The sequence below is a fragment of the Corythoichthys intestinalis genome, chromosome 16 (assembly GCF_030265065.1).
Source record: "Corythoichthys intestinalis isolate RoL2023-P3 chromosome 16, ASM3026506v1, whole genome shotgun sequence".
Lineage (NCBI taxonomy): Eukaryota > Metazoa > Chordata > Actinopteri > Syngnathiformes > Syngnathidae > Corythoichthys > Corythoichthys intestinalis.
The window spans coordinates 52,722,422-52,738,771 of NC_080410.1; the positions used below are offsets into that span (position 1 = coordinate 52,722,422).

The following is a 16,350-nucleotide window of genomic DNA, read 5'->3' on the forward strand; positions in this document are numbered from 1 at the left end:
GATCAAATCTTTAAGAGCAATGAAAGACTTGAGGCTTATTTATCAAAATTGGTTGTATTTGCTCTGATGGGGAGGTTAAGAACATCTTAGCTGTCAATGTGCACTTTGGACTTATATATGTTCATTTATGTAAGGCTACTTATTCGTTTCCTTTTAATTTAAAAAAGTCAATATTTGCGCGATCGTTAAAAAAATATATTCCATTTCACTCTGCATAATATAAGTCATTTGTACTTATTTTTCAGAATGTAATGTTACTTATATCTTTATTATTTAAAAAAAAAAACAGTTTTTCATTCACTTCAATTCTAATATATATCCTATGTTCTTAAGTAGTTAAAATTGAGATTTGGCATTTAGTACGTGAGGAAATTAGGGAAAATAAAAATTAGGAGATGGAGGTCGGGGTTATTGCCGTTTTTGTTCACTTTTATTTTGTAAATCATTGAAAAAATACAATTTTGAATGAAAAATAAATCAATAAAATTCCTTGCTCTGTGGCAACCTTCACGTTGGGGAGTTCCGGCAAGAAATTCGAGCCACTTTCACCCCTGGATATCACCCAAACAATTGGGGAAAAAATAGTCCCGTCTTATAGATTGATTGATCCCTTTTCGTCAATTCTGTAAAGTGCCAAGGATAAAACTCACATTTCGAACATTTTTAGGCCAGGGTACCTCAAGAAGCTTCCAAACATGTATCAGGACTCTTGGTTTTGGATTTGCCATGCCAAATATCCACAAAAAAAAAAAACTATGCACACACAGAGTCTTCTAATTGCAATCAACGTGCTCTTCGTATGCAAACGGAAATAATCAGTCATGTTGATTAAAAGACACAGAGTGAGTGATACCACAGTCAATTTACGCCTCCTCCCCACCATGTCAGTGACTATTTAATAAAAGTTAAATGTATGTTTAATGAACCATGCTGAAAGACACAAGTGTATGTATACATTTTTTTTAATGATTATTACAGTACTTTTTTTATTGTCTGAGTACAGGATCAAGTCAAAGCACAGTATCTCCTCGTGGTACATGAATTGATTTACGTGAAGTTTTTGTCATCACACACAATGTACGAGATTTGAAGACAACTTTAGTGGTGCAAAAGTTAAAGAAAATACAAGTGCAGAGTAAAATTCAGATTAAATCAATTATAAAATGTACACATCGCTACCATGTGCCGAAACACTTAGATTAAGAAAAAAAGTCATTAGGGACAAAGAGTTTGCTTTTCATCTCATTATTTTTTTAAGAATGCAATACCAATGATTTCATTATTCATATAAATACCATTAAAAATACTATATTATTAAAAGAGTTGGTGAAAGATCCAGTTTAAGGGAGTTACTAGCTACTTTGGTGGTGCAAAAGTTTAAAAAAAAAAAAATGCAAATGCAAAATAAAATTCAGATTAAGAAAAGTCAATTACAAAATGTACACTTCACTTCCATGTGCCGAAAGACTTAGATTTAAAAAAATAATAATAATAATAAATAAAAATAAAAGAAAGTCATTAGTGACAGAGTTTGCTTTTCATCTCATTATTTTTGGGAGAATATATCTGATTATTCATATAAATACTATTAAAAAACGATATTATTAAAAGAGTTCAAAAAGATCCAGTTTAAGGGAATTTCTAGTAAACAATATAATATTAGATGTCCGTGAAGGGCGAAAAGAGTTCTGGAACTGCGGTTTGCAATGTACAACGGCACTGAAAGAGTTCAATTTGTATTTTGGGAGGGATTTCTTTTTCTTTTTCATTTCGGTGCCATTGTTGGTTTACAACAGCCATTCAACAAACTGAGAGTTTGCGTCATTATTTTTTACGAGTCCAGCAAATCTCGGTAGTGTTTTCGGCAGAATTGGGCAAAGTCGAAATGCTGCACGCAGAACGGGACATCCTTCCACTTCTTTACCGTGGTCCTTCCGCCGGGCGTCTGAAGGACAAAGTTCTTGATGGCCAGGTTGGGCAGCAGCGCCGCCTTGCGGTACTTCATCTCAAAGCCCCACTGCTGCCGCCAAACAATTTGGCAGTGAAAATTGGCTCACTCACACATTTTAGGGAGTAGAACTGCAGAACTTGTTTCATTTTCATCATTGGATTTCAACGCCACAACCACTGGATAATTGATTATCCATTTTCATTAACAAATGATAATAGAATGGGTTGGATAAAATGGTACCTCATTGCACTTTTTGCACTTGATGATGCAGCCTGGCTCCCAGTCCTCGAACGTCTTGCCAAAACGGAGTGGCGCACCTTCCTTGTAGTAGTGATTCCTAATAGCACAAATGTCTGTCAAATATCTTTTCATCGCACTTCCTGCACTGTAGTTCTTATCTCGTGTTATTCCAATGCTTTGCGCTCAAGTTGAAGTCAATATATTACAGCACAGGTGTCAAACCGGTGCTGGATTTCACTCCGACTAAATGGGATGAATACCTTTTCACCAATCTGGTGTCTTACAAGTCAAATCAGCCGATTGCAGACAGTTGCTGCTTGTTTTAGCAGAAACCTCATCGGTTGAACTGTCTGTGTTGGACGTGTCGGAACAAAGACCAGGACCCACTGCGGCCCTTTGTGGAATCGGTTTGTATTAGAGATTCGGTGGGGAACGCAGACCATTGAGCTCTGGCAGACCGACTTGTTTCCAGCGAGCGCTCGCTTTCGGAGGCATCGAGAGTGGAGCTAAGAACTTTCATTCAGAAATAGAAGTATCTATAAGTCACTTATGAGCAGTGTTGGGAGTAACGGCGTTATTTTTTCAGTAACGGGGTAATCTAACTAATTACTTTTTCCGCCGTTACCGTTACTGACGATCAAAAGCGGTGCGTTACTTACTCTGAATAAACTGAAGAAACTACCAGCAGTGTCGAGTCGACTCTCTGCTCTATTGATTTGTCATCCAAGACTTGGGGTGCGTTCAGGTTCGAGAATAGCGCACATACTTCTGACTCCAAGCTGTTTGTCCCTGCTCATTCAATTAGACAATGCTTTCCAAAGTTTGGTAACGTTTCTGCGTTTGCTACACCTGATGCTAGCCTCGTTCCCATCTCCCACTGTCAGCCAGCATTAATTATGCTTCCATCTTGAGGAAGGCAGACGCTTTGAAGGCGACGTGAATTGTCGGGAAACGAGCCTACCTGAATGCGGCCCCTCGAGAGATGCGATGGAAGTGATTGTCATTGGCTGAGGGTTAGAGTCATGTGTCGTGGTAAGCCAGTCAGAGCTGGGGATTTCACAAGCAAACCGAACAGCGCGTGCGGCAAACACACACACGCAAAACAGATGCACAGGGTCGGGATGGCAGAGCACTCAGAAGAAAATTTGTCCTTTAAGAGGTGGAGATATAGACGCTATTTCAAGTTTGTCGAAATTAAAGGAAAGAACCTGCATTTAATGTGTCATTTATGTCCCGGGGCAAAGCTTTTGTCGACATCTGTGGTAAGCAATTCAAATCTGCTGAAGCACCTAACAAGTTAACTACCTGTCTGTTCTTCTCTATAGACCCTACTCACATGACGTCACAACCACGCCTCGGCGCCATGTTGTCCGTCTACTCGTCGGGTTGACGCATTACCGCTACGTAAATTCCTCCTATTATGGCGTGTTTTTCTGCTCGTTAACATTAATAATCATAATGGTGAAGGCGTGTGTGGCGGTTGGTTGCAGTAACAGAGAAGATAGACGTAGAGACTTGAAGTTTTACCGTATTCCGAGAGACCCGGAGAGGAGAGCGAGATGGACGGCTGCAATTCGACGAGAAAACTGGGCACCAAACGATATCCGCAGATTATGTAGTAGTCATTTTATATCTGGTAAGATGCATTTAATATATATTTAGAGGGTTTTGGGCTGACAACCACAATTAAAATCATTGCCAAGCTAATCGCCGACAACATACAGTTTCAAATTCAAGATGCTTAGTTCTTCCACCATCATTACATTTTGAATAATATTTAGCTGGTACCAAGTGAAAGAAGCTGGCCTCGTCTGAAGATCATCAGTTAAACAGGTGTGTCCAAACCTTTTGCAAAGGGGGCCAGATTTGGTGTGGTAAAAATGCGGGGGGCTACCTTGGCTGATTTACATAGAACAATACATTTAAAGAAATTTTAGCAAGACCTTCTATGTGTCACATTTGCTTTATTATTATTATTTTTTTAATTCACAATTTCAACAATCTCGCCTTTGTGGCGTTCTCTTTCGACACTCGGGCTCTTGCGAAAAACTGCTGCTGTGAAATGAAACTAGCTTCAAGTTGCTATAATTTCTCGCTGCGTATCTTCCTTGTAATGTTGTCGTACATGTCAGCGTGTCTTGTTCGGTAATATCACGTCACATCGAATTCTTTGAAAACAGCGACTGTCTCTTTGCAAATGAGGCCGACACAGTTGTTGCGTGTTTTATTGAAGAAATAGTCCAATATCCACCCATCCTTGAGGCGTCGGCCATCGCAGTCAACTTTTTTTTTATTGATTGTCGCCATTTTAGAAAATTGGAAGTAAAGGGTCACACGGGGTAATGCTGCTTAGAGTGCTGCTCTTAAAGTTTTTCAAACTTTCGTGAGAATAGGCTGATTTTGTGTGGACAAGATCAGGGATCAGGGTAGCAGATGTCAGGCAGAGAGGGCGAAGACAGCGGGTCGAAAAATATCCATTTAGGCATCAAATATGGATCTGGCGAATGGATAGACTGAAGCTTTTCCACATTAACGCCTTTTATGCAACGCATCCATTGAGTTTACAGCGCCTGAAAGCACCGGGGCTTCCATGAATTGCACGACAAATTGAAACCATTGAGAATACGGATAAACAAAGACGGACAATATGGCGGCCGGATACAGCGACACGTCATTCTGTGACATTGGTGAGTAGGGTCTATTCCACTGACTCAAATACTGCTCAGAAAATTTCAAATTCTTTGACATACAACAAGTTCTTTTTAAAGTAACGGAAATAGTTACTTTCCCTGGGAACTTGTTACTTTTACTACAGAGTAATTCAGTTACTAACTCAGTTACTTTTTGGAAGAAGTAGTGAGTAATGTAACTAATGACTTTTTTTAAAGTAACGTGCCCAACACTGCTTATAGGAGCTAAAGCGCAAGACAAGCCTTAAACAAGTGCATCTCAGCGGAAAGAATCTTTTTTTAATGGAGCCCAAAGACACTGAATTTCAGTTTTCATATGCATTGTTAATAACGGCGTCCCTGACAAAAGTCTTGTCGCTAGAAACAATTGCAATAACCTGACTTTAAATGATTCAATTGGTTTCAGAAATGGCTCATATGAAAGCTAAGACCCTCCTAAATGATGTTGAATGTACAAAAATAGATTTGTTTCACTGAAAAAAGATGCATCATTTAATCAAGACATAAAGGTCCAATTTTGGCAAGACAAAAGTTTTGTCGCCGACAGAAAGTAGAGTGAAAATGGAACAAAAAATGTACTTCAAATACATAATAATAGTGGTGCTGGGAGATCCAAATGGAATATTTTGTATGACTTCCATGGGCATGAAGGACTGCATCCATGCGATTCATACAATTTATTGATGAAGTCATCAGGAACATCAAAGAAAGCAGTCTTACATGCTTCCCGAGTTCATCAACATTCTTGGGTTTCGTCTTCCATGCTCATGGCTCAATGATGTTCATGACCGGTGACTGGGCTGGCCAGTCCTGGAGGATCTTGATTGAAGTATGCGATGGAGCACCATCCTGCTGCAGAATTTGTCCCTTTTTATGGTTAGGCAGCTAAGATTTGTTGATATTTCTGACGATTAATCTGTCAGGGTGCAGATAATTAAAAAATCGTTCCGGCACACAGCCTGTCAAAAGGATGGACGCTGGAAAAGTGGCAAAAGGTGGATTTTTCAGATCAATCTTCCACTGAATGACACCACAGTCGGCACAAATATTGCAGGAGACCTCCTGGAGCCCGCATGGATCCGAGATACACTCAGAAAACAGTCAAGTTTGGTGGTGGCAAAATCATGGTCAGGGGTTACATCCAGTATGGGGTGTGCAGGGTGGAAGGCAACATAAATAGTCTGAAATATCAACAAATCTTAGCTGCCTAACCATAAAAAGGGACAAATTCTGCAGCAGGATGGTGCTCCATCGGATACTTTAAAGTTCCTCAAGGCAAAGAAGCTCAAGATCCTCCAGGACTGGCCAGCCCAGTCACCAGACCTGAAAATCATTGAGCATGTCTGGGGTAGGAAGAAAGAGGAAGCATGGAAGACGAATCTATTTTTGTACATTCAACATCATTTGGGAGGGTTTTAGCATTCATATGAGCCATTTCTGACACCAAATGAATCATTAAAAGTCAGGGTATTAGTAGGGCTGTCAAAGTTATCGCGTTAACGGGAGGTAATTCATTTTTTAGATTAATCACGTTAAAATATTTAACGCATGCGCGGAACGACCCACTCACGCATTGCCGCGAACAGACTACAATGACGCCGTTTTAAGTATATTGACAGATAAGAGCAAAGACAAGCATGTGGAGTGGCCACAGGGAGTCATTGGAGCAGTGCAATTTATTGGTATAAGCTTTTTGTGGCTTGGGACGTGGGGAAGAATGACAGGAGATCTTTTTCTTAACACCCTGTTTTGAACACAACACAGAGAAGATATACCATTTGCAACCACCACCGACAGTCGTGGTTGCCCAACTTCCCATCATGCATTTGGGCAGTCAAGAACAGTTATGTCGCTACAGTATCATTTAGTGAAAGCACAACAAAAATAATATTCCTATCTCTCAAAAAAGTTCACAGAAAGAAAAGAGCTCAATGCAAAGAGAACTGGCATTCCGAATCAAAATAGCTACGCAAAATAATACTCAGACTTTGGTCATATTCAAAGATTTTGTTTAGCTCAACAAATACTCTAGATGGCAATATTTAGTCACAATATTCAAACAATCAAAATTACTATAACTTGTACTCACATTTATCTTTTAAGAACTACAAGTCTTTCTATCCGTGAATCCCTTTCACAGACAGAATGTTTATAACGTTAATGCCATCTTGTGGATTTATTGTTATAATAAACAAATACAGTACTTATGTACAGTATGTTGAATGTATACATCCGTCTTGTCTTATCTTTCCATTCCAACAATAATTTACAAAAAAATATGGCATATTTTAGAGATGGTTTGAATTGCGATTAATTCATTTTTAAGCTGTGATTAACTCGATTCAAAATTTTAATCATTTGACTGCCCTATTTATTAGCAATTGTTTCTACAAAATGGATAAGCGACAAGACTTTTGTCAGGGACTGGATATATATATTACTAGTCCTCGTCTTTTCCTATTTAAAATTTTTAGTCAGAAAGTTTTTACAGCGCATAGAAGCTAATGCGCGGACTCACCGGAATTCTGGCCGGACATTGACGTAATGCATTTTTTCCACCAGCTGGATGTGGTCGCCTTGCGCCACTGGCGTCAAGCAGTTAGAGCACAGCAGCTGGACGCCGGCGGCCGAGTAGCAGCTGTTTTTCTCCAAAATTTGCATCTCCGCCAGCTTCCCGCGAGACGCCGCCAGCGCTTGGAGTTGGGCGATCTGCGGACGGGGAGCGACGCGACGCGACGCCGGGTGACCGTGAGGCGAGATTCCGAGGACGGCCGTCTCGCTCACCTTCTCTCGGAACTTTCCCGGGCTCAACCGGCGGACGCTTTCCACGGCCTCGGCGGTGAGCGCCTCCAGGCTATCGTTGAGGTGCTCGCGTCGCTCTTCGCGCCCGCCGCGCCGGGCCACCAGGGCGTAGCGGCTGTCCGGGGCCCGGGCGCGGCCGCTGGCCTGCTGCTGGGCGATCTCGTTGGTCAAGAGTCCGTAGCGCACCACCAGGTCGCATTGGGGGATGTCCAGGCCCTCTTCGGCCACGCTGGTGGCGATCAAAAGGTTGACGGAGCCCGAGCGGAATTTGCGGATGGCGTCGTCGCGATCCGCCTGCCGACGAGATCGTATCGGTTACATCAACAGTTGATGTGTTTCCTTAATTTCAGTGTTGCAAGTGGTAAAGTTAGCGTGTGCGCAATGTAAAAAAGCTCGATTTTAGAATTGATCCTTCTATCGCCGTCAGCGGGAGCCATTACGTGACCGTTCGCCACCGTTCACCCGATTCAAATAGATCACACGTCGACGTGATCATTCGCTGCCCTACCGTTTCCAATAAACTTGTGTGTCAGCGGCACCTCCTTCAAGTTGGCCCCCCCCGTCAGATGCAAATTTAAATTAAAATGATGTCAATCGTGTGTGCTTGTTTGTTGTTGTAAAAAAATTGTTTGTGCTCCTATTGTTTTTAAGATATTTACTATTCTTTTATTGGTCAATCTGAGGTCAACCAGCCCCCCATTTTGATTCAAAATGGCTAAAATTGGTGTCAACACTTTACACATTCTTTGTGCTGTAAAACGTTTTGGTTGTGTGCTATCGTTTTTGAGATATTAACTTTGAGTGATGACGTCACACAGCCCCCCATTTATTGCAAAATGGACCTGAAATGGTGCCATTCCTTTATACAACGTTTGTGCTCGTTATGCTGTAAAAAGTTTTCATTTGTGCTCCTACTGTTGTATAGATACAGTGATCCCTCATTGTTTCTCGCTTAAAACTTTGCGCTTTTTTTTCCCAATTAAAAAATGACTAAATAAATACTGTCCCGAGCTGATCGCGTAGTCTCACTCTCCCTCCCTCTCACTGCTCTTTGTTGGTCAGGCATTGCACTGGAGTTGCTTATTAAAGTTAACGATGATTAACAGACATTTGTGTCTGATCTTGCCAGAGTCTCAGGTCATGTCCACACGTAGCAGGGTTTTTTCAAAACGAGGATTCTGCCCTAATACGTCGGGGGAAAATAATTGCGTCCACACCTGCACGTTTGTGTAGAAACAAAAAAAAACTTCCACAGCCAACCGTTTTCATTCATTTTTAAGTACATTCAAAACAATAAAATAATTGTCCAAAATACCCATTATTCAATAAGAAGCACAGCAAGAGTTTGTAAAAAAAAAAAAAAAAAAGCACCTATTTAATACACTCCAAATGTAAAAATTGGTCTCATGTGTGACATGAGGACAAAATTTGTCGCAGCCAATGACGTAAATCTTCTGTTATCAGTGTCCACTGATTGAGCCACAAACGCAGAATTTGCAAATCTTCACCTTCCCCGTCGTTTTTAAGAACCCTGGTTTAAATCTGCGCGCGCGTGTGGATGATCGGTCAAACCGTAGAAAAATATCTTTTTGCCAAATACCCTGCTATGTGTGGACATGGCCTCAGACTTAAGAAGCGTCAATTATCGTTTCACTTGTTAAGCAGTTCCTGTGGCAACTCATTGTGTGTAAGTGAGCAGCTTGAGTGGACTCACTCAATGAAGCATTTAATAAAGCCAACCATTTTTCTAGTTTAAAAATCATTCGGTGGGACAGTAACATCTTTAGAACTTATCATAATTATTACATTTGAAGTGCTTAAAAAACATTTATGAAAGTTTTTTTTTATTTTTTTTAATTACACTTGTCTTATATGCATCTCTTTCCAACCAATAAATCTGAATAAATACATTGAACAGATTTTTTTTTTGTTTCTGGTGGGGGAAGGGCGCTCCTTTGTGGTTGTTCACGTATTGCGGTGGGTTCTGGTCCCCATTAACCGCAAAAAACGAGGGATGACCATATTGAAATATTAATTTTGAGTGATGACATCGCAGCTCCTCTGTAGCGGCTGACGGAGCGTGCCAACTCTCTCAATAACCAAGGGGGAGTGTCCCAACAACTAGCACAACTAAATTGGGGTTGCGACTACTCATGTCATCACTCCAATTTAATATCTCAAGCCACCCACCTACTGCAAAATGGACCCGAAGGGATGCCATTTGTTTGTGCTACGTTTGCGCTAGTTGTAAGGACTAAACTCTGTAAGTGATGGAGTTGGTATGCTCCGTCAGCCACAGGAGTTTGATACGGAAAAGCTGCGAGTGACGCCACCACTTGAAATTAATATCACAATATCTATAAAATGATAGCAGCACAAACGAACCTATTTAAAGCACAAACGATTGACATTTTTATATAAATTTGCATCCAATGGAGGGGGGGGAATTCACTGAGGTGTCAGTGCCAGGCAAGTTAAAGAATTTTTCTTAAAATCAGACTTTTTAGAGACTAAAATGTCATCAACAATTTACGAAAACACCCTTTGGGCTCACCGACAACTCCAAATGGTCTTTAGAAAGCAAGTCTATTGTTCATCGGGGATGAAAGCGCGCCGTTGATCGGCAAACGGTATACTGACAGCGTACCTGCGTCATGGCGGCGCTGCCGGTGATGACGGCGGGCTCGATGCCGGCGAAGCGCATCTTGTCATTGGCGCGCACCCACTGGTTTAAGCAATGAGTGCTCTTGCGCGTCCCGCTAAAGAGAATGCCTCTAGACTTGACGTTGGGACCGAAGTGCTCGAGCAGGGTGCTCTCCAGCCGCGCCATCTTGGGGTTTTCCGAAAGCGGGTCGCGCGCCAGCGCCGTTAGCTCGCTCCGGTGATCTGCGGGTGAGGATTTCAGATTATCCGTTTTGTCTTCAGGTAACACACACGGCAGCGATGTCACCGGCGATACTTGCGGCTGGCTGCGGAATACCATTTTTCTTGTTTTTAGGTCAAATGTGGGAAGACTGTATAATATCGGCAACTATATTGTGCTCCAAAGAATCTATTGTATTGTTTCATTAAGAAATGAGTGATTTACAAGCCTTTCTGCCCACCTTTGAAAAGATTCAGCAGAAAACGGTCCGTGTCGTCGATGACGTTGGTCTCTTTGCCCGCGTAGAAGTCCTCGAGAGAGGACAGCGCGTCCCTCGCCAGCAGGGTGTCGTGGATCAAAAGCGCGTCGTTGTACTCGCGCAGGTGGATGGCGCATTGCTGCAGCGGCCTGTCGTAGTTCGCCACGCCTGCACGAGTCGCGCTTCAAATCAGCTCGATGGCAATGAGGAATATGCGCCATTAGATTTGAATTCGGACCAACCAAATCAAACCACCGGTTTGTGTTTTTTCCAACGTCGTAATCAATGAAGGAAATTTAACCGCACAATACCTTTTTTCTTCAGCGTGACTACGTCGTTCTCGTACTCCTGAGTGCCAAACTCTTTAAAGATCAAGTCCGGGGGAGGCTTCATGAAGCGATGGATGTGTCGCATCATCAATTGCACGTGATCGCCAAACGGATCCTACCGACACGCATGCACGAAGAGTCCTTTACAAGGTGACAATGGCGATGTAAAAAAAGAAGGCCACACTCCTACTTCCTGTCTTTTCTCCGCAATGTCAAATGTTTTGCGGGGTCTTTTTACAGTCATGTGGAGCTCTTCAGTACAATCTTGAGTGGAAACGATGGCACAGTCCAAGTTGGCGCAGATCTAACAATCACACGCACGAATGAAACACACTTAGTTAAGAATACATGTGTAAAAGAATGAATTGTTTGTGAGCTGGATGAACGCACCTGTAGTACATGGTCCACAGCCCGTTCCAGGCTTTTGGCTCCTCCCGACCCCGGCGACGCCGTGAGGCCCAGGACCTGCGGCAGCGCTCCGTCACCCCCCATCTTTTTCTCCAGGTAGAGCCTCATGATCTTGTTGTACGGCGTTTCCTTTTGCGTGTGGTGACACTCGTCTAGCACCAGCAGCGTGATGTCTGCTTTGCGAGAACGTTAAAAGAAAATCAGCACAGCCACGTCCCGTCTCGTCTCGGCCGACTCACCCGAGAGCTCCACGCGTTTGGCTTCCTCGTCGCAGGTGAGGCCGTTCAAGAGGATCTGCGCCGTGCACAGCAGGACGCGGGCGTCGCGTAGCGTGGCGGCCAAAAAGTTCTTCTCGTCGCTGTCGCCGCTCACCGCCGTCACCTTGTAGGCGTGGCCGAGGCCGGGGAAGAACTCCTTCCTGTAGTGTTGCTCCACCAGGTGCACCTGAACGTTGCAAACGTAAGCAATGAAAAAAAAGAACACAAGAGTGGGCTAAATCCTATTTTTTGCTCATTTTCATCATGTTGATGTTCTGCTTTGTCAACTTGACCCTTTGTTTACTTACTGCATCTTTTGTGAAATGAATGATGTATTGACTCATCGATTATCAAAGTCCACAACTATTTTGCTGGTCGGTGAATCATTTGAAGACATTACATTATGGAAAAATTGTATTATGTATTAAATTCTTGTTCATGTGCCCCTTTTGATCTATGAGCACCCGCCCTTCCATCGGTCTCTGCACGGCCCTGGACAACATCCATTATTCCGCGTACACACCATTAAAGTACATTGCTCTCCGTGAAGGACTTTTAAGACGCACGCGTTCCTGGAGACGCCTTACAGGTGTCTGGACACTAAATCGTTTATAAAAAATTTTTTTAAAAATTTAATGGCAGTAAAGGGGATAATCATTTCATTGGTATGATTTAATAAATTTCAAAACGGGACAGATGATGTACAAAGCCTCAACTAATAGCCTTCCGTAGAACTTGCAAAGTCGTTTCCAGGCTAGGGAATCGAAATACGATTTGAGGGGAGAAAATGTTTTTAAACTTAACTACGCTAGAACAACACTAAAATCATTTTCAGTTCCTTACTCTGGTGTAAAGCTTTGGAACAAACTAGATTCTGCAGTGACCAGCTCAGGGTCATTGGCTGTTTTTAAGAGGAGATATAAACAAACCTTATTAAATAATTATGTTGCTGACTCAAGCTAACTCGGACATAATAAGAACTGTACAAATGTTAAATAATGTCTGGTTTGTACGAAGGTTAAATAATGTCTGGGTGGCAACTCAAAGCTGGAAACAAAACCGAGTGTACCCAAAACAATGGAAGGCAAAAAAAAAAACAAAGCCAATGCAATCAGAACTCACAAGGACATATCATCTGTTGGCTGTAAATGCACAGACAACTGACTTCAAATTCTTCAAATTTGCAACAACATGGGACTGGTCGATTGGCCACTGTCCTGCCAGAACCTGGACAACGTGCCTGCCTGGAAAACATTTTAACGTCTGGATATTGTGAAGGATGGCTGGGGTAGATGGAGGCCGCTGTGTCTGACCACACTCGAAGAGGAACGATATCGAGGATGTTTCCTTTTGGTGCGCTGCTGGCAGCTTCTGATTGTGCCAGGTGGGACAGTGATCGCTGGGACGGTCCTTCTGAAGGACCTAGCGACGCCAGTCCCCCAGGCCGTGAGTCCACAACCGAAATGGCGACGCAACCTACTACGAAGCTGCGCAACCTTGAGATGAATGTTCGTCGGGAGTCAGCAAGGAACGAAAACTGCAACGAGGATTAAGTCAACAAAAGGAGTGTGACGGACACAGCCTACCATCGGTCCTCAGCTGTTCCCGATCTTCTGGATCGAATCAACTGAATAAACTAAGTACTAAATTATGAACTAGTCGACTGATCTAATCAACATAACGAGCACATCGATCGACTATGGACTATTGGGAAAGTGAACAATCAGAGGGGATGGTTATTATAAAAAAAATTTGTTTTTAAAAACTTGTGATCATTACGAAATCTGAATGTCAAAAATGTCATATTTGATATTTTCTGCGTCCTTTATGGTATACTTGGGACGGGTTTCAATAAGCTTCGGCTTCTCCCGTCAGCCCTTTTCTTGTCGAGTTGAATTAATTGTTAACACATATAAATGCTGTACGTTTGTTTGGATTTGTCATGCCTGAAGGGAAAATAAATGAAATCTAAGTCCAAGCCATTTCAATTATTGATCCATATGTAAAGAAAATATTACCATCCACTTTGTATGACGATTAAAAGTCAGCCGACCGCCACGCATGCATGGCGCAATAGGTTAGGCGTCCTCCACTGCCACACCTGATTCGGATAGCGTACCGCACGAATGCTATTTTTAGACCGTGACGTCGCATCGTAAAGCAGAAATGGGACATCATAGGCATGCCCTCACATACAAACCATGATATTTCTGCTAGTTTTCTCCGGTAATCTTTCAAAAACGACCATGCCGATCAAGCACTGCTGATATGGAACTTGTAGAAACGACTCTAGATACTGCTACATATGAAGGATGTTTTCTTCGTACGTTTCCCGAAACCAAAAAATGTGAAGAATGGATCAACTTGCACGGACGTTTAATGCCAGCAAGGTGAAGCCATTCACATTTCATATGCAGTAAACATTTTGTTGGGGGGCATGGCCCTTCAGAGGATGAAAAGGTAAGCCATTTTGATGTTTTTAAGTATTTTTTTAGCATGGCGTTTTGCCGTGCTGCTTCTGTCTGACAATGAATGACCTGAAAAAATCTGACTGCCACCGTTACCTTTTCTGTTAAAAAACAACTTTAGTAAGGGGGAAGTGTGAATAAATTCTAGAATTAAGATTTGTTATCAATGAAAGAATTAGGTGTTCGTTGGCTGTCAACGAGTAGCATTTGCGATTGCTACACAAAAATAGCAATGTAAATCTCCCAAAAGAACGGTCAGAGACGTAAGATAACCAGAGGATATAATATAGAAGAAAGACAGGGCATATGGTGGTAAAAGGATAGATCAGGAGAATGTCATTGTCAGTGGCGTAAGGCAATGCACACAAGAAAAAGGCATCGATAAAAAGCTAACTCTGGATCAGGTCGCCTCGTCTTTTTCAGCCCTCGACACTCCAGCCATCTCTTTAACTGAACATTTGTATGTTCTTCTTACACGTCCTTTACCAGTGAATTTGGCATCATTTTTGGACAGAATTGGTAGGTTTAGCTTTTGTAAACATCTTCGTACACTATTTCCATTCATTGACTATTGATGGGAATAGTTACCTTTCTCGCACACACCATATAACTGTTTGCATCACTCTAACACACTTAATGTAATCAATCAGGGAATAGTATCGTTTCTCATATTTACTGGAGGACTGTTTGTATTACTCTAACACACCTAAAATAAATAGCACTTATACAATAGTTTAATGAAAAGAAGCAGAATAGAGGGCAAAAAGCTACACAAGCGATCATATCACAGAAGCCCAATGTGTGTCATAAGCAGCTCTCGCAATCAGTTCTCCCTGGCAATCCAGGACAAAGAGCAGGGCGTTCTGTCCTAAAACAAGTAGCATCGGAGAACGCCCGATATCCTCCTGTCCACTCAACAAAAGACAATAATCACACACACACACACACCCTTCTTCTTCCTTATTCACACTCTACTTCCTGCCCACGGCCCGCCCCCGCAAGAACTTTCAAAAGACTGAACATTTAGATAACTGTCGCTTCTCGGGGACATTTCTATTTAGCCGTTCTTTTGCAGACCCTGGATCCAGCATTGTCTCTCAGTTGTCTGTTTTGCCTTGTTTTTGACCGGTGTCAACGAATAAATTGTCAACCTGTTTTCGGTGAGCCTTCGTTGAACTGTTCAAAATGGATTCAGTACAAAGGGTTAACACCGGTGTGAACGTGCGGGACTGGCCCCTCCAGGCCGACTTGCGGGAGCGGTGCCAGCGGAACACCATTTGGTTCAGCTGTCGCTGTTTCAGCGGCTTGGCCCGGGGGCCGAATTCCTTCAGGGACAAATGAAAGCGTGCCCACCCCTAGCAACAGTTGATTACGTCATTAATATTAATGAGCGAAAGTGACGTGTTGCTAATGGTACGCCCTTGCACCTGATCACGGGTTTCCCAAAGCAAAGAGTGGGCGCCCATTACTGGACGCTCGTTTTAACGTTTGTCCCGCGGTCCTTACGCCCGCAAGGTTTTCCCCGAGACAAACCTCTTCCGTATTCAACTCATTCTCTGCCAACGATGGCGACAGATGTCCAGATCTAGTCTAAATCAATTTAGGATGTTTCAACTATCGGGCTGACTGATTGACTGGACGTCAGTGGTAAACTAAGCAATGAGTGAGTTTCACTCAAGTCGGACTTACTTTAACAAGAAAGATTCCCTTCCCAGCCAGTCCCAATGCCTAATCAATGAGTTTGTTACCTTACCGTAGGTACCAGGACCACCACTTTGGCTCCGGGAGTGGTCTCCAGGTGCTTGAGAGCCACGTAGACGGCGGCTCGCGTCTTCCCCGCTCCCGGGGGTAGCCACACGATAATATTCTCCCCCCGCAGAGCCCTCTGGACCACCTCCCGCTGGTACTCGTACATGGCCAGCTGGGACATCTCGGCTCGACTTGACGTAGGTCGGTCTGCTGCAACCAAAACGATATTTCCTGATCGGATCAGCTGGCTGGAGCCAGTAAACTGAAAGTGGAAAAAGAAACAGCACAGTCTCGTGCCCCTCCTTGTGCGGAGAAAGTGAAACTTAAACTACGT

At 42.9% G+C, this 16,350-nt stretch overlaps 1 protein-coding gene across 2 annotated transcripts; it reads right to left on the reverse strand.

Annotated features, from left to right (window-relative positions):
- Positions 1–931: 931 nt before the first annotated feature.
- On the reverse strand, positions 932–16,343 carry dhx58 (DEXH (Asp-Glu-X-His) box polypeptide 58). 2 transcript variants are annotated; one of them, XM_057861393.1, is made up of 11 exons: positions 16,021–16,343; positions 11,782–11,986; positions 11,525–11,715; positions 11,325–11,438; positions 11,117–11,249; positions 10,788–10,973; positions 10,331–10,569; positions 7,666–7,977; positions 7,400–7,590; positions 2,192–2,288; positions 932–2,017 (listed from the first exon to the last, which is right to left on the reverse strand). In XM_057861393.1, exons 1-11 carry the CDS (start codon positions 16,195–16,197, stop codon positions 1,832–1,834), a joined length of 2,031 nt encoding a protein of 676 aa, XP_057717376.1. In that variant the 5' UTR covers positions 16,198–16,343; the 3' UTR covers positions 932–1,831. The 2 variants fall into 2 exon arrangements, with proteins under 2 accessions (XP_057717376.1, XP_057717375.1); XM_057861392.1 differs by having other exon boundaries at positions 933–2,020.
- Between the last annotated feature and the right edge of the window lie 7 nt (positions 16,344–16,350).

Excerpts from the sequence above, each read along its gene's own strand:
- dhx58 (XM_057861392.1), bottom strand. The coding sequence starts at position 16,197 with ATGTCCCAGCTGGCCATGTACGAGTACCAGCGGGAGGTGGTCCAGAGG. Across the intron at positions 11,716-11,781 it reads CAAACGCGTGGAGCTCTCGG|ACATCACGCTGCTGGTGCTA; the intron begins GTGAGTCGGCCG and ends CTCGCAAAGCAG. Across the intron at positions 2,289-7,399 it reads AATGTCCGGCCAGAATTCCG|GAATCACTACTACAAGGAAG; the intron begins GTGAGTCCGCGC and ends TTGTGCTATTAG.